Raw genomic sequence first — 18938 nt, 5'->3', positions numbered from 1 at the left:
GAAACACTGCGGCAAACTGCGGCAAACTGCGGCACACTGCGGCACACTGCGGCACACTGCGCACACACTGCGGCACACTGCGCACACTGCGCACACACTGCGCACACACTGCGGCAATTTAGAGGTACCGAAAATTAACTATTAATAATTATCATTGATTTACAAACTTACTTCATGCGTGTACATTCTCACAGGAACACCAATAGCTCTTGCCAAGCCAAAGTCAGCAAGCTTAATGCACCCGTGTTCATCAAGCAATAAGTTTTGAGGTTTTAGGTCCCGATGTAACACGCGATGCGAATGACAATATGCTATTCCTTGGAGTAATTGATATAAGTAGCTCTAAAAAAAGGAAGTTTTACATTATCACATTTTTTTATGTATAAACACCATGCTGCGTAAAAATAGTAAAATACAATACCTTAGCTAATGACATCGGCAATCCATTTGGTTGCGAATCCATATATTTCTTCAAGTCTTGATTTAAATATTCAAACACAAGATAAAGCTTTTTCTCGCTATGTATTACATCCATCAATCTGAAATTGATATATTTTAGAAATCAAATGGTTTATCGCTTTCTGCAGATATTTATTATAAATATAAAAGACTAATGCTAAGTAAGTAAAAAAATATTCATTGGAAAGTTTGGTATTATGCTGCAAAATTACAATGTGAATATTGGTAAATCTTTAGCTGGTGGCCCCTTAAAATTTTGGTTTCAAAATGATCTTTAGGTCTTACTGTTACCTGCTGTCTAAATATTTTTTGAAAAAAAAGGCATTCTGGTCGAAAATTAACCTTAAAAATGCTCAAAAACATGCTGCGTCACCTTATTTTTCACACATAATATAAACAAAGGTTAGATTATTACGCCATAGAATGCATATCATTGCCTTTAATTTCTATGTTACAGATTATGTAATTTGTTAAGGGTTAGGGCATAGAGTTAAGGTTTTCACTAGCAAAAAACAAGGCTGGAACGTGCCCCAACGTACGTAACTTATCACTATTGGGACATAACATATCACCATTGTGACGTAATAAATCATTAATCTTACACAAGTCAGGCAAACTACGGTGATGAAGCATGTTTTCACGCATTTTCAAAGTTAATTTTGGACACGAACAAAGTTAATTTTGGACACAAAAAAAAGAAAGGATTACCATTAGAGCCCGACCGATATTGCTTTTTTCAAACCGATACCGATATTTTGTAAATTTCAGTTGCCGATAACCGATATTTTTATGCACCTAAAAAACTTGACTGATTAAAACGGAAAAATCTGATATAGCTAGAAAAATCCACTAACAGGCTTAATTATTATTAATTAGTTATTAGTGAACTTGTAATTACTTAATTGGTTAATTTGTAATTTTTTCAAATAAATTTTACCTCCCTTCCATTAAAAAAACATTATATTTATCAGCTAATGCAGTTTATTTGTGTATCACGTTGACGCGTAAGTGACCTAAAGTAACCTCGACGTTACACGCGCCTGATAAACATGACATGCGGTGGACGCGTGATCAGACCCTTTGACCTAGTTCAGTACGTTAGATTTTTACGAACAAGTTGAATTAGGTATACGAGTGAGTTTACGTTTATGAACAAGCTATCGCTCCGCATTGATTCTTGCGTACGCACGTTGCTGGCCGTCTGGTTACTAAGCGCCGATAATATAGGCCATTTTTTCCCTTGCCGATAATCGGTAAATCACCAAAAATGCGGCCGATATATCGGCTAACCGATAATCGGTCGTGCTCTAATTACCATAAATATTATTAAAATTAGCCTTCGAAATAAAAAGTATTTTCGTTATTTCCTTATAAATTTGACACAATATCTGGAGGTATACAAGAATGAAGATTCTTACCTAACAATGTTATTATGATCTAGTTCTTTCAGAAGAGAGATTTCTCGAATGGCAGTGCTTGGAACACCTTCTGTTTCACTAAAAAAATAAAGAAATAATATAAGTATTGAAGCAAGCATGTATGAAGTAACTTCTCATAACTTATATCATTTATCTGAAACTAATACGGTAATATTTCTGAAACTTAGTAGAACTTTAAAAAAAAACTTCACCCAAAACACAGAAATCAAGATTTCACTACTACAATCGGTGAATTACTGAATTAAAGTGCGTAAACACACCCAACGTCACTTTTATTTTTTATGGTAAATTCATAAAGCGACTGTTTTATTGATTCCAAAAATACTTTGCTTATTAAAATTGGTCCAGTATAGGCGTAGATATTCGTCCTCAAACAGTGATCTCTAGCGCTATCCTTTTTTTACTACGAGCTTCGTGATTGTGACGTAGGAACGTACTAGTCACGTGACTGATTCATTCGTAAAAGCGAAACCTACGTTTTTTTGTGGTTTTTTGCGTTTTTTTTGTTCTCTCGTTTTTCGCTAAAAACACTGCCTCTCGCCTTTCTCAGTGTTTCTGAATGAGAATTAGAAAAACACACTCTATATATTAAAGCGATGTACATTTGAGTGTGTTTAGGCCCTTTAAGAGTTGTTTTATTTGATGACTTATTATTGAACTAACTAATGCTTGTTTAACTTTTTTCGAATTATAGTGTATTAAATATAGTAAATGTAAATCATATTTATGATATATATATGTAATTTTTTAAAAAACACTTAAACACCACTTCCACTAGCAAGTTCAAATGTTTGTTTATAATTAACATTCTCATGTATAAAATTAGCCTGTAGAAGTACTACTTTTCCAGTTTGCAGAATAAGGCAGCACCTGACGAAATCTTGCATGTGAAAGGCGGTTATTTTACAAGTGCGTGATCATGAGTATTATTGAAAATCGGCATGCAACTGCACATAAGAAAATCTGTTAATTTGATAAATATTTGTTTATTGTTTAATTAATTGTGTGCTTGTGACAATTCATAGTGTGTACGAAATTCCGGCCAATATCGCCGTTTTCTGACGTGACGTTGCCTAAGACAAAGAATCATTAATAAGGAAAGAAGGGGGCAACAGTGAAGAATCCTCTGGTATACAGCAGAATAGGCTGGTGGGAAGTGCTGGAGGTTGGTGGTTAGGGGTAGGGGTTTAGTGGTTAGCAAACAAAGTGGGGGGAGAGGACTCTTCACTAGCGCCAAAAACGCAACTTTAAACTTACGTATCTAGTCTTATCTTCTTCAAAGCCACCGTTCGACCAGTAACTTTATCGAGAGCTTTATAAACAACACCATACGTCCCTTCGCCAATTTTCTCAATTTTGTGAAAGCCATCCATACTAGAATTAACAGAAAATTTTCCTAATTCGATTTAAAATAATTGATTTTTTGGAACTTAGCGAAGCACGGCAATTGACTATTCAGTAATTTTTGTTGTTGCTAAATTCCCGCCAAGCAGATTTTTAAAACCCATGACCGGTAAAAAGCTTGACATTTTACACACATTTTTTTTATAACATTTGTGGGAATGCCGAATACTTGTTACTTTTTTGTTGTTGTGAATATTGCACACTACGGACCAATTTTGATTTATGTAATCTACGGTGCTTAAATATACCAAATGTGCTGTCAGAATAAAGGTGACGAGTGAGCCATGTGAGGTTTTCGTGGAAATGTTGTTCTGTTTGCTTTATACAAATCACGTTTAAACAGGGAGGTCTAGACTTGCAAAGGTTACAGATTGACTGAGATACTCGAGTGCCAAAACGTGCCGTGTACTAGGACTTTTCACATCCTTTTTCGATAAATTTATAACTTTCGTGCCATGCATATTTAGCTTTGATTTCGCGTAGGCCTATGTAGAGTCATGGAAACATTTCACCGGCTCTGGATCCATACATGTACCATGCAAGTCCTTAACCGAACACAGATGTTGGAGTAACGACATCAACGTGTACGTGGCCCTGGCTTCTGCCACGGTATTGAAGCCTAGGAAGTTGCCATGACTACGTGTGTATGTAAAGGGGGGGATTTGGGGTTATCAAAGACATTAAAACCATTGGTTTTAATCTCTTTGGGGTTATTATGTAATTTTTGTACACATTGTTATGACCTATCATTTTAGTGCAAGATGGTATAGGTTTCACCGTTCGCACGGTAGTCTAACCGCATCATCACTATAGGTTTTAAAATGCAAAAAATAGAATGAAGGTGAGTTTCGGGACCACGAATAAAAGAGGTTTTGAATTTACAGAACCGAGTGGAAATCAAGAAACCTTGCTTATTTTCGCTAGACGCTAACACATAAAGTTTCGTAATGATATAGATACGATTGATGATACCAGTACTTAGAAGCAACGACAAATCGAGTCATTTTTCTTACCGTTTCAGTTACTCAGTCAATATGATCCACGGGAGGACTTGACATGTTTTATAATAGAAAGCCATTTTTTGCATCGAAGATCAATCTTTTCATTCGCAGCCTACGGGTATCTGGCTTGAATACCCAGTAGAGGGCGGAATGGAACACCTATTCATATTGGTTTCTAATCCTATTCAGAATTAAACAAAGAACATTTAAAAAACTATAAAACTGTATTTTCACGAACCCTCTAGACCATTCCCCAACCTACTACAATTTTTATGTCTTTAATGTTTTATTTTAAAGCAATTTTCGTAAATATTCGCTCGAGTTTTTTTCGTGGCACCAAAATGTTATGCAAGTTTTCTAAAGACGATGTATGTTGATGATAAATTGTTGTGTCTGTTTATAAAGATGCATTTTAACATGCACAACGACTGATGAACTGTTTCTGTCGACATCCGCAGATACATAATTTTAAATCACAATGACTATATAAGGTTGCATTAAAGCATACTGTGATGTATGCACGTAGGTAAAACGTATTCTAATATAATGAGAAATATGAGATAATTTCCGTTAGAATTTCACGGAATCGAAATTTGTGTACTTTTCCTTTTATCTGAACGACTTGGTGAAAGCAATTATTATAACAAAGGAAGTTATGAATGATTCAATAGCTTGCTTGAAGCATATAGACTCCACCCTATGTCAAGCTGGTGCTGGTAAACGTTTGTCTAAAACTATTAGATATTGAGAAAATGTTATCACGGTACCAGACTTTACGGTTTTGTGTTTCGAATAGGGAATTAGGCTAAGTTCATGACCATATACTGGAAGAAAAATAAATTATTTAAAATGTTTGAGATTGTTGTTTGACATCAAAACAAAAAATGCGATAAAAAAAATCGGGGATTTTTCACAAAGCTTTGTTTAACAGAGAACAAAATATCATCAGACCAACAGCGAAGAAAAAGTTTGCGACATGGAGTTCGGGCGGTACTGCTACATTAAGCAATGTATACCGGGTGTTAAGCCAGTGTGGGTAAACGTTTATCTATAACTGTTGGACTGTAATTGTCACCAGCGAATGATACTGAATTACGGGTTGGAGGCTCAAGTAGAGGATTAGATTCCTGACCACAGAAGAAAGAATAAATTATTTAAAATGTTTGAGTTTGTTGCTAGCATCAAACCGAAGCAAACATTTTTATTAAATAACTTTGGTATCTTTCACTAAGCTTGACCAATAGCGATTAAAATATCATCAGCCAAACAGCGCAGAAGTTTTTTGCACGAATTTTACTGTACCCTTTCTAGCGATCGATCAAAGATAAGCTCACATGAGACTTTTAAAACAATGTCGAATCTTTTTTGTAGAAGCAGAACAACTACTGCTGAACAACTACTGAATGCTCGGTATTCAAAAGTTGCTTACGCAGCAAGGCAGCATGCATGGAATGTGAGACAAAAAGACCGCAACCGTTGTTGGCGTTACCTAAAGTCTGTTTAAGATTAACGTATATACTATTACAGTTAGGTTTGTACTGAACACTTGATTGCATCGTTTAAATACCTTACCATTAAAAGTTTGAAAACGACCGTGATTCGGAATTTAAACAGATTATCTCGCGGTATCCGTTTTGCATTAAATTATAATGTCATATGTTGGCATTATTCACTGCCATATTGATCATTAATTATACAAAACTAAGCTTGGTCGCCCTGACAAAAGCCGTGACACGTCTTGTTTACAGAAAAAATTAGTTACCCGGCACTAACAGCACGCTCAGTTGTTACTTTCCCGCCCAGCGCCATAACTGAAGGTCGTATCACAGCAGCAGGCTATGTGATGGACACTTTCTGCTTTGCTGCAACCCACTACCTGCTGACCAGCAAATAAAGGGATGCTCGCCCCATGGCACTTCGCAGTTAAATGTAACTCGCGCTCAGCTTGTAGTACGGCCAGGTTTTAGGTTAGCCAGCGGGAAACGGCAAACGGGGAATGTTTGTACAAACCTCCCCGTTGAGTAATATCGCCCTGTAATCTGTGATTTGTGGCTTTCTTTTCAGACCAAGTAGGTGCAGGATTGCATTACGCTGCCAAATACTTCATTTAATCTACTCATAAAGAGGAAGTCGTCGGTTCAGAACGGTAAGTTTGTTTTAGTTTCCTTTGAGTTTATAGCTGAACTTATACGCATTACTATGAACGCACTGGTCGTTCATAGCTTTCCTCGTAATAACACGACACGATTGGCATGTCAACTCTGTCAAAACAAGCTACCCCACCATCCAGCAGCTAATACAACCATTATAATACCAAATCTTTTATTTATCAAAGTAATTTTGAATTTTGGAATGATTTCTTATAGTTAAATTTGCGAATGTATATGAGTATATGACTATATGGTATCGATAGTATGATCAATTAAAATCAATACTGGTCCGCCTCTAACGAAGCGTTTCGCAGTATAACTTGAGTCGATAGAGCGCATATTTCACGGTCTGTTGTTCGGTAACAGTTACACTAATTAACGCCCTCAAAAGTCCATGTTTTGGCTAAATCGAAACAAAAACTTTAGCACAACAGTAAACAGATGTTCAGTACATCGTATACCCACGTCATAAACGTACCGGGAGTTTACTACCACAGCGATTTAATGGTCTACTATATTGGGTATTGGCTGTTTATCACGTTCCAGTACAATGCCTAACACCACGCTGGTATCAAATCTTCTCCGCGGAGAGCATTCTTTGTTTCTTTATTCTCTTCTTAGCACACACGCCCATTACAAGAGAGAGAAAGCAGTGCTGCAAGATATTTTCTGTCCCGAAAAAATATAGGGAATATAAAGACACAAAAGAAACTATACTACTAAAATATATAACACAAGGTTAAATTATAAAACTGCGTATTTTTAGATCCGGTTTATTTGAGTTTAATAAGCGGTTAAGTTGTTTATAGACGATGCGGAAGCACTGTTTGTTACTACTTGAAAATTCATGTACAGAGTAACCATGTGCTGTAAAGAATGGGCAAGTTTTGTTTAACTGCTGTTCGGAATAGTCGTTTAAGTGTAATAAGAGCAATTTAAAGTAAACATTTGAGTAATACAGTATAAATATTAAGTATGACAGCGATTTCGTTCTCAAGGAAAAGCTGTAGTATTGTGTAAAACGTACTCTATTTACTTTAACATTATGGGGGGTTTAGTTCTATTGTTAAATTAAACCTTTAGTTTAGCACAAATGGTTTCGTTATAAAAAGAATTTGAACAACGCTAATTAAGCTTTTGTTTAACAGTTTACGCCGTAAACAGGATAACAGGCTGACAAATTTTAGAATAAGGGTAAAAGACGGAATATATGTCCTTGCGCGGAATGTGGAAAAACAAATACTTTCAGTATCAGTTTAAAGAGAATTAGAATATACCTTTCCAATAAAACTGGTCTTGTTACGCAAACCAAAAGGGCGTCATACGCAAAATAGCAATCATTAAAAAAGTGTTACGCATGATCACTCTTTGTGACTCTGTCGTGGGTTACTTAGAGGCAGAATTCAGTTGAAAGATCGTTTGTCAAAATATACCTGGTTGGGGTTCGTAAACCGCCGTGACTCGATGGTTAATGCGCTTGCATTAAAAACGAAAGATCCCGGTTTCAATAATGGATGCTTCGACCATTGTCGGCGTGTGGGCCTTTGGGCAAAACACCAAACGACAAAGTTACAAATGTGGTAATTAAGCGAAAACGGGGTGTATACGAAATAGGGCACCCGTAGTGGGCCACGCGGAGTTAAACAAGGGTCATTCCTTAAACATAACCCGATATTCTGTTTCTGCCCCCATCCCATTATTTTGTATTTTAACCCTGGTAAAAATAAGCGTATTGGGATCCGTACTAAATGACAATGTTTTTACAAAAATATAATATTTTTTTCGCCTTTAACCCAAACGAGTCTGTTAACCATAAATCAGGGTATTGATTGTGCTAATGATTTAGTGTTAGGCAGTGAACAGTGTATTTATAAACAGGCATAGAAGATGTTAAGGTGTTTTCTTTTTGAATAAATATGTAATACTCTGTAAAAAGTAGTGGCAGTGCAGTAGAATTTTCACCATCTCCTGAACTCGCTGTACAGCAATCGAAGCACATCGTGTTATATTATGATTCGAACTGCAATTTCCAAGGGACTTTCCCTGTCCCGAGCATGCATCAGCGCTTCAAACGTAATTCTTTTTCTTGTTTTTTATTTACCGCAATTTTAAAGTTGGCATTATTTTGTACTTCTTGGGTGTTGTATAACAAATAACAATATACTGTACTCAGGTAAGACAATTCAACGACCAACAACGTAGAATGGCACACTGGGGATATGCTCAAACAATTTTAGGTAACCATGCCCACTTTCCTAAGGTATTCAAAAAATGCGTGGATTTTAATTACAGGGCCAGAAAAATGGTACCTTGATTACCTGATCGGCAAAGAGGGAAAGCGCCAGTCACCCATTGATATCAAAGAAAGGGACCTAGACCCAAAGGTAAAACAAACGTCATGAAATTTTAACCTATGTTGGTCTGTGGGGTAAGATGGGACATATTTAGCACATAATATCCAAATATATCCTGATCGTGTTTTAAACAATCAACAACGGTTTATGGAAGTCGCGAGGATACGGTTTTATAATTCTTTAAATGTTCTATGTTAACTAAAAAATGAAACAAGAAAATAACTGAAAAGTGTTCAATCTCCCCCCCCCCCCACTAGAGAAATATTTAACTTCATGTTTACGAATATTTAACAGTTCCAAGTGAATGTAACTGTTTTCAGAATTTTCCTTCGTTGGATATGTGTTACGACCCAAGCGAAATTACGAAGGTGAAGAACACTGGTACTTCGGTCAAGTTCTTTTCAACTGGAACTAAATCTGGTGCGATGTTATGATTCTTAGGACTTAGTTTTTTGTACAATTTACTTTTGCGATTCGTATTGCTCGATAAAATATCCCCGCAAAGGGAGTGTTGGTGTGTGATTTTACAACCAGTGTTGCCCGAATGGCATTAATAACGCTGTTCTATATGTAGGATTTACTGGTGGTCCCTTCCAGCACAGACAGCGTTTGGTCCAATTTCATTTCCATTGGGGTGCGGAAAATAACCGTGGTTCGGAGCATACGATCAACGGCAGACCTACAAGCGCAGAGGTAAGCAAAACTATAGCAACAGTTTGATGACAATCGTAACATTGCAATTCTTTTTAGCTTCACTTTGTGCATTACAACGATAAATACCCGGATGCTACCGAAGCAATGAAGCACCCTGACGGTTTGAGTGTACTTGGCGTATTTATTGACGTGAGTGAAAATTAGTTGGTTTTCGTAACGTTTGAATTCAGTATGATGACTGTCGTATCACTTTAAACCTTCCCTTTTCCAGGTGGAAGACACATGCAACCCTGCATATCAGGTTCTTCTGCACAACGTTAGGAAGGTTCGGTACGCGGTAAGTCAAGTTTACTTATAATGTATAACAAATAAGACCAAGAAACTTTTAATTGTTCTGAAAAAAAGCAAATCGAACTGCTTTTAGAAATCACCATTAAAAATATCTCTATAGTGAGTCGAGAAATTACCAAATGAATGTGTCATCCGTTAATGTTTGATGGGGGTTAAGGGTAAGATAGTCCATTTTCCATTCAGTTTTATCGTCCCATTTATAACGAATATCTACTAAACTATATAAGCGTAGTCCCTTACGTTAAAAAAGCGCGGTTATAATCGTTAAAACTCCAATTGAAAACTGGACATTATGTGCTAACGGCGGTATCCATCACAGCACACCGAAGCCCATGTGGAAGGATGCCTTGACGTGGATGGATTATTCCCATCAGGTAAGCTGATAAGCATTATGCGGTGAATGAATGAATGTAACTTACTTTATCCTCGCGTGGCCGGAAAACGACAGTCGTTATCACACGGGTTTAACACCTCGTGCCAGCTTACGAGTTACCATGTTCGTTACTTTGTGAGTGATTATTTTTTGGGGGAATTTTTTTTATTTTTTTATGTATGGCTGATAATTTGGACAACCCATTAGTGACCACTGGGTTAAAGCAATTGCCGTTAGGTGTATTGCCCAAAGACACATACACCTGTCGCCTACAATGGTGGTTTCATTAGTACCAAATGAAAACGTGTTTGGTTTATCAGTTTACTAATTTTACTGCAACTTTAGTCAGACACGTCACCGTTGATTTTTGTACTAATTCGTTTCATATTTTGCATATAAAACGTAACATTTATCGCTATTACTTAGTGAAAACATTTTGTTATTATAATAGTTTATGGAATTTACTTCAATGTCAGCCGTGTGCCGTTGATTTTTGTACTAATTATTTTTAAATACTTTGTTAAAAAAACTTCACATACACTGCAACTAAATGTTTGGCATACTATTCAATAACCGCAAAACTTAACACGACCACATTGTTATCACAGACAAAGGCGCCTTCGCTCACTACCACGGATCCCTGACCACCCCACCACTTACCGAATGCGTGGAGTGGATCAACTTTCGCGAAATAACCGGAATATCTCAAGAGCAGGTAAATATGCAGTTCTACAAACACAGAAATAAGATGGATACTTATATGATCATATCAGCGGTATAGTTATTAATTTCAAAACTGTTTATAAAACAGGATAAGCATGATATAGTAGGGTGGGGGAAGATGGAACACCTTTAGCACATAATATCTAAATATCGTGATCGTGTTTAAACAATTAACAACGGTCTATGGAAGTCGTGGGGATACGGTTTTATAATCCTTTGAATGTTCTTTGTTTACTACCAAATTGGACGGGCAAAAAGAGTGAAAAGGTGTCCCATCTTCCCCCACCCTACTATACTTATACGTATAGTATAACTTAAACAGATACATATTTCGTTTTTTTTTATCATGATAATATAAAAAAATAACACTCAGTTCTATCTCTGTATAGATGGACACGTTCAGGGGATTGTATTCTACCGAGGAAGGCAAACCAGCAGTGCCTCTGGTGGACAATTTCCGTCCAGTGCAACCAATTCATGGTCGCACAGTTTACTGCCGCGACTGTATGTAAAACTAACGCAAGAATCTACATTATGTAGTATATGCATTTATTTGCGATTCAATGATACAGAATTATGCAAGTCTGCATGTTATTGCACGAAACGTATCCAGTATCCAGATATTGTAAAATCTTATTACCCTTATACAAAAGCCTCACATAACAAACAAAAACCAATGAAACCACCATCAAAAACACAAATTAGTTAAAAATCAACAGAAACCAATGAAACCACCATCAAATGTATGTTAACCATAAACCAATTCTTTGTTCACCATAAACCATGTTATATATGCACACGACACACCTCAGATACAAATAACTACTTCACAGTCTCATGTACGTCCAGCCGTTTTAAACACAATACAAAAAAAAAACTTGTGTATTTTGCCTATACCACGTATTCAAGAGAATAAATTATGTATATTGTCATCACTGGAATATTGTTTTTTTTACGGACAGTGGCAGACAGTTAGCCTTTAAAGGTCCCTTTATGTGACAGTAACATTCATACTAACGTTAGAAAATGATACAAAAAAGGAATAAATATTTGAACCAAAACAATATCGAGCCAAGTTCATACAGATTAGCGTTATGTACTTTGTATACGTACAAACGTTACCGGAATTTTTTACGTAAATTTTACACCGCTTAAATTAAACACATATTGTTGACAGTCTCGTTACATCATAACAGTAGGATGCACCAAGTGCTACCAAACAAGTAGCAAACAAAACTCGGGTTCACTCAGGGTATCAAAAAATAAATATTTAAGTACAAAGGTATACGACGTGCCACAATTTATCGAGATAAAGTTTATGTGTCCTAGTTGAATAAATGAGCATAAGACAACTTATCGACTTTATTGTCATGAATCTTATTTGCATTTCAGCAAATTAGTAATAGTCGTGAAATTTGGGTTAATCGTTTCTTTCTATAAAAGTTAAAAAAAAATCAAGTTTTTAACCAAACGTTTATAAACGCACCAGAATTGCTGTGATCTGTAGGTCAGTTTCCATAACCTTAACGCCTGATCAACTGGACTGCAGTAAAACAGCACTAAAACAATAACCATAAACTTTTATGGTGAAGATACGACTGAAGGAGGGGTCTAAAAAGTTTCGTATTCACGCCAAAGAACTGCTAGTTCATCTTAATGTTTTGATTCTATGGATAATACCTTCTTGCTAGATATTAAAGAATTTACATGCGTGCAGTCGGAGATGATACTTTATTTTAGGAGGTTCGTGAAACACAGTACCGAATTGAAGTCATGTAAATTTCCTGGTTAGTTCTGTACGCACAGCTCAAGAACGGATATCCATCGTCTACTTTCTGACGTCAGTCTTCTCTATTTGACTGCGAGCAGTACGCAGAACGTTTTTGAACGGGTAGACTAGTTAGTAAAAGAAAAATTCAATGCCCGGGTTCTTTTGATGCTAGCTTAAGTGGGCGACTGAGAAAAATATTTTTTATGGGCTTATGCTGGGAGAAAATTAGATTAGCGTCATAAACAGTGAGACATTATTGAAGGTTTTAATCTAAAAAGCTGGCGAAATCCAGCGAAATTAACCTAGCTTGAGGAGAATCGTGTAGTTGCTTTATTTGTATAAGGACTACCGTGTAAAATGAGATTTGCCGGCCTGTTTTGTCAACTGAGTACCTTCGGTAGAATCGAATTGAGTAACTTTATTTAGCACTATCGGGTTTCTTTAGTGGTTGATTGTTGGAATAAACCGTGTAGTTATAATTAAGTGTACAAGACAGCAGTGGTAAACTTGTTTTTGTATTTTTGATATTTAGGCTGCCAGCCATATTAATTATTCTACTCGCACGTTTTTGTTTTGATGTGTAGCGGATTACGTAAATATGATGCTCTGTAAACTTGTGTAAAGTATATGTTAACCGGAGATGCGGTTCAGCAAGCTAAAATTATACGCTTAACTAGACAAAACGATGATGCATTTCCGTAAGAACAATAAACATAAACAGTTTGTGAATAGTCTGATGCGTTTTGTTTTTACTTTTTTCGAAAACACGCATATTCGATTACTAAGCTACTATTATAGGAAGTTAAACATTAGATAAATATAAGCGAAATGCGAACGATTGACAGTAACGTAACGGTTTTAGACGAAATATCCAAAAAAGTGCTTAAGCGGATCACAGGAGTCAGACGACATTACGTTATTGTATGGCTCAGAACGCTCAACTACTTACGTCACTGAGCCTACTTAAATACTGGTAAGCCTTATATGGAGAATGCGTACAAAGAGGAGAACGCGTAGCGGCGAGGCATTTACGAAAAGTACTTCACGCTTGAATAGATGTATGGGATCAGGTGTGGCCGATTGATCATTAACAGATCGCTCGGTTTCACAATTGCCGGTTGGTTTGTTTTGCCTGAATACTAGTTTAACGATAAGACATTAGAGTAGTCGGTGTGAATATAAACTACTTTTACGAAGAAGTACATAAGTTTTCGTTACACCTGCTGTCCAAGTGTAGATACGTTTGAGTGAAAACCGCACATATAGTTTCGTGACGGTAAACAGCAGTTATTCAGTAGTCGAGCTTACTTGGAATCAGAACTGAACCGAAGGCGTTGTTTATAAACGCAGCAAGCAGTGTTGGGTAGGTGTACACTGTACAGATAATTGGAGTTTTGTTAAAAACAATTTGCATTACGGTTGTCTTGGTGCATATGAAAAATCATAAGAAGTGTATAAAATATTCAAAAAACGTGCTAAGTTGGTCTCACGCGCCAGATTCGGCTGTGCTGTTGAGGTGTTGTGGTACCAATATGTGACGAGCATTTCCTTCCGTTCTGAATATAGCTACATTATAGTTATTTTGCGTTACATAACCCAGTATACGTGTATCGAAGCTTTTGGTTTCATCTGCTTAGCATTTATTGACTTGTCTTAAGCGTTTACTCTTTACTTTACTGGTTTGCCATCGCTATAATAACAACTTATGGTGGTAACGAGTCACATTCCGTTAGAAAGAATAGCAATAGCCCGCGGCCGTTGTACCGAAGACACACCTGATCGGTACTTATCTATAGGCAAAGACAAGTCGCAATACTCACGAAGGCATAATTCTTGTCGTTGGTTTGAACCATTACGTCATCGGCTATCGGAAGTATTATGTTGATGCGGATTTAACTACGTATTGTGAGCTATACGGTTTCTTTAAAATAATGTAATCTTGATTATAAATTCGTAGTACTATGATATTTCGCAATAATAAGTAGTTTTTCCTAACACCAAAGTATGAGAAGCGCTAGTGGTAGTTTAGCTTTATTAAGAAACTATGTAGTATATGTACAACTGATGAAATGTGTGACTAATTCATAACAAGAGGCAAATAAATAAATAAAACAGAAAATCTGTAGAAACTAATTTTATGGTGTGAAATTATGAAGCTGCACTTGCAGGAGTTTAAAAAACACTTATTCCTCATGGCTAACCAAGCCGAATCATTTATTCACTTTTATTTCACTTTAATGGAGGCGGCATGGTTTCTGTTTCTTTAATGTAGGGAGGTTATAATAGCTATTGTATATTTAATGAATTGTAAATGTAACCTACTGTGCCATTTGTACATGTTTTCAAATATTTTTCTTATGTTTAGTTTGGTTAGGTCATTTATATTAGCATTATGGAACAAGTAAAGAAAAAGTTTGCGACTATGCGTCAAGAACTGGATGAAAAGGAAGAAAGAATTGACCATTTGGATAAACTCCTCAAAGAAAAAAATATAGAAATGACTGAGTTTGAACACAGGATTCATGATTTTGAGAGAAAGGAAATAATACAGGAACAGGAAATTGATGCACTACAAGACAAAGTTGCTGCACTCTCTCACAAATTAAAAGAAGTAAGTTAACCTATTAATGAGTACATGTACAGTGTGCTACACTGCTATACAGCCATTATCATTAAAAACTTTTCCATTTGCAGTCGGAAGATTCACAGGAACTTGCTGTACAAGAGGTTGCTACTTTAAACCATAAAATCAAAATGATGGAAGGTAAGTGAAAAATGAACTTTCTTAACAGACACTTACTTTTTTACTTAAAACTACAAAAACCCCACATCTTATTAGCTAAATAAAACAAAATTAAATGTATTAAAATGATTTTCCTTAAAATCTAGTTTAAAAATAAAATAACAGTTAAAAAGAACATTTGGGAAAATGACTTTATCAAAGGTATTTACAACAGTTAATTCTAAAACAATCGAATTATTAGTGCTGTGTATATATATATATATATATATATGCAGTTAATTTATGAATGTGATGGTTATTTAAAAGTTAAAAACCATAATTTCATTTCAGATGAATTGGAAGCAGCCGAAACAAAAGCAGAAGACGCAAAGAAACAATTAGAAGAAACAATGGCAGAGTTGTCTGATATTTAAAATGCAACAGCAGTAAAATTGTTTTTTGTCATAAAAGATATATACTCTTTCTCGTTTTAAATTTAATCTGTATTAGGGTTATTTTTAGGAATTATTGTGTAAGAAGTGTAAGAAAATTTTAACCTTTTATGCAGGATTAGAAAATGCTCTTTTGTGCTTTTTATATTTAAATTTAGAAAACTAACATTCCAGGCCTTTTTTCTGCGGAAACAGTTAAGTCATTGTTATCTATTTGCATTTGCAGCGGCCTTGATTTGCTTATCACAGTATTAAATACAAATAATCGTATTTTATTCATCAACCGTGTTGGATATTATAGTTAGTAGTTGTCCATACCTATTATAATTCAAAGTTGATTTATGTCGGTTGTATAAAGAACATGAAAGATATGGGAAAAAGTAACAGTGTCAAACCAAAGCTTAGCATCTTTTGTGCTGTTACAATTAGAAATAAGGTAAATTATTGAATTAGCCAACACTAACTTGTACTTACTCATGTAGTTCATGTATTTTTGTACAAATCTACATCATTTATTTAACCGAACGAAACATCAAAACAGTGTAGTACCAAATGATCCACTATAAAACAAAATTGCCTAAAATATTAATTGTCCAAAAGTTACTAACCGCATTGAGAGCACACGAAATCCATTGTTGAAAAAAGCGAAAATTGCGGTGAACACTTCTTTTTCTTCAGCCATATAAACCAAATCTAACCGACCTAAGTATCTTAAAAATAATAAATTATCTGAGTCAACTTTATAGGTAGGGACGCAGAAGGTACAGAATTGACATTACGATAAAGGTGGCTGTACACAGTATCTGGCATGCGAAGTCGTATGCACACCCATTACCGATTTCCGCATGCGGCAGCGAAATCTGGACAAAACAGAGAAAATGGACGAATTCCGGATACTGTGTACAGCCACCTTAAGACTATTCGACAACTGGTTTTCACTAAGATATTGCGTTTAGCATCAGCTATCTTCATGCATTATCAATACAATACATCCTTCCCCAAAAGTGCAGCATGTAAATAAATCTAATAGCTGTGCAAATGCGCGGGAAATACTTAAACATGAATACATAGAAATACTATAAGTGCCATAGCAAAAAATACGTCAAAAAAATAAGGATCACTTTAATAAAATAATAATAACTTTTACCAACAGCGTTTGCGCAAACTTCGTAAATACGATTATTTCCTATTTATATTTTGGGCCTTGTCTCGTGATATATTCGCTCCGACCACTGCGCCCTCTAGAGGACGCCATGACCTCGACCGATACATTTGTACCAGGCGCTATTGCGCATGTGCCGCGACATCTATACAATACGAGGTCCATTTAATACGGACCGGTTTAAAAAAACGTTTCGGGGCAAAAGTTACTAAACACATTTCGTACCGTTTCAAGGTACATTTCTACCCTCTGTACTGCTGACGTCGCTACGTCCGATTATACGTCAGACGTCAGCATGCTGTGCCGATAGCTACCAGTAATGAAATAAACACCCAAATCACTACATTGTTACACTTGACTCTGTTAGTATTGTTCTATTTTGTAAAGCAAAGACAAAGAAGGTAAGTTCGTGTTTAGCATTGTTTATTTTTAATAGACCAAGAAAAATATTCAGTTTGTATTATACACAGCATATTTTTCTAAGTACTTGCTTATTTGTCAGTAGTACTTCCTACAAATAACGTACTCAACTCAGTTCTGCTAACTTTAATTAAAAAAACTACAGTTTTAACGCGTAAACATCGTGTCTGCAACGTTTTTAACATAGGGTAGTATAAATTTATTTGGATCCGAGTGGTAATAAATTTGGACGTATAAGTACATGCGCGGTAGCGCCAGGTACAAATACATCGGTCGAAACAGATATATCACGAATCGTCCGGGCGCTACTGCGCATGCGCCGCGACACCACTGCGCTTGCGTAGTAGGTCGGAACAAATACAATACGAGGTCTATTAAATACGAACCGACTAAAATAACGTTCCGGGGCAACTATTTAGTTAACACATTTTGTACCGTTTCATCATGCTGTGTAGATAGTTACCAGTAATGAAATAAACACCCAAATCACTTCATTGGACTCTGTTAGTATTAATCTATTTGTAAAGCAAAGACAAAGAATATATATGCTTATACATGGCCTACTCAATACACGGCCTAGGAATACACCGAAACTGCTCAGAAAATAAGAGGCCTATTGACGCGAATAATGCCCATTATAATACATTGTTACGTCACGGTTTTATGAATGGATTTTGCTGTCTGGCTGTAGTTTTTGCATCAAATAACAGTTTATTTACCATTCCCGGTTAAATTACCTTATTTTTCGGGTTATTTTATCAACATCTTATATTTTTTATAAATGTTTAAGCATGACTGAACAGATAGGAGTTACTTTTAACCACGTGCGACATACAAGTAAGTTTTACCGACAGTTTAGTTTGGCTCAGTCGCTGAGTGAAAATAGTATTAGGCTTAAAACAGAAGTTTTTTAAGACAGCCTATGCATATCTAGCAAAACAACACCGCAGTAACAACAAGTAAGTTAATTGATATGTCCGTTGTGGACTTTTAAAATCGGTCCTTATCCAATATCCTAACAGTATAGGATATTGGATAAACACAAGCATTAGCCTTTTGTCTCAAGGTGCTTATGCCTTGATCTGTCCTGCTGCTCATAACCCATTTTTAATCGAGGTTTTTTTTGTTAAAGCAGGACAGAGGCTCTTCCTCCAGGTCAAAAAATGGGTCATACAGCACATCATAAATTAAGACTGTATAATACAAACAAACTCACGATAGCCTCCCTTCGTACTTAAGTGTTGTGTCTAACTTTAGACCTTTGTCGCTGTTTAAATTTGACTAGTCTTCCTTCCTGAAGATCTTCTTGCCACTTCTTCATGATCATAACATGCACAGATGGTACTCTTATCCAAATAATTTTATCCAACTACGGAACACCTATTGACCATGCTTAAATAGCTAGCTTAATAATTCTGGTGGCTTAGAATTTAATCTAAATTAAACTATAAAGGTGTGCTGCATTATAAAACTTGCCAAATGCCACTAAATTAAATATCATCA

The 18938-nt window shown here is 36.0% G+C and overlaps 3 protein-coding genes across 4 annotated transcripts; 2 read left to right on the top strand and 1 right to left on the bottom strand.

Annotated features, from left to right (window-relative positions):
* Positions 1–136: 136 nt before the first annotated feature.
* LOC100182544 (cyclin-dependent kinase 2-like) lies at positions 137–3377 on the bottom strand. Its single transcript, XM_002120193.5, has 4 exons — positions 3156–3377; positions 1878–1955; positions 422–539; positions 137–342 (listed from the first exon to the last, which is right to left on the bottom strand). The coding sequence occupies exons 1-4, from the start codon at positions 3269–3271 to the stop codon at positions 160–162; spliced, it is 495 nt and encodes a 164-aa protein (XP_002120229.1). The 5' UTR covers positions 3272–3377; the 3' UTR covers positions 137–159.
* Positions 3378–6332: 2955 nt separating this feature from the next.
* On the top strand, positions 6333–11843 carry LOC100180244 (carbonic anhydrase 2-like). Of its 2 annotated transcripts, none has more exons than XM_002121526.4 (10): positions 6333–6449; positions 8627–8690; positions 8746–8837; positions 9128–9227; positions 9382–9500; positions 9558–9650; positions 9733–9798; positions 10132–10186; positions 10794–10900; positions 11298–11843. In XM_002121526.4, exons 2-10 carry the CDS (start codon positions 8657–8659, stop codon positions 11418–11420), a joined length of 789 nt encoding a protein of 262 aa, XP_002121562.1. In that variant the 5' UTR covers positions 6333–6449; positions 8627–8656; the 3' UTR covers positions 11421–11843. The 2 variants fall into 2 exon arrangements, with proteins under 2 accessions (XP_002121562.1, XP_002121620.1); XM_002121584.5 differs by lacking the exon at positions 6333–6449 and adding an exon at positions 8330–8526.
* Positions 11844–14747: 2904 nt separating this feature from the next.
* On the top strand, positions 14748–15884 carry LOC100177893 (tropomyosin). Its single transcript, XM_018814835.2, has 3 exons — positions 14748–15290; positions 15374–15443; positions 15753–15884. Exons 1-3 carry the CDS (start codon positions 15072–15074, stop codon positions 15833–15835), a joined length of 372 nt encoding a protein of 123 aa, XP_018670380.1. The 5' UTR covers positions 14748–15071; the 3' UTR covers positions 15836–15884.
* Positions 15885–18938: the final 3054 nt, after the last annotated feature.

The sequence above is a fragment of the Ciona intestinalis genome, chromosome 1 (genome assembly GCF_000224145.3).
Source record: "Ciona intestinalis chromosome 1, KH, whole genome shotgun sequence".
NCBI classification, from domain to species: Eukaryota; Metazoa; Chordata; class Ascidiacea; order Phlebobranchia; family Cionidae; genus Ciona; species Ciona intestinalis.
This window is presented reverse-complemented; position numbering and strand designations above follow the sequence as displayed.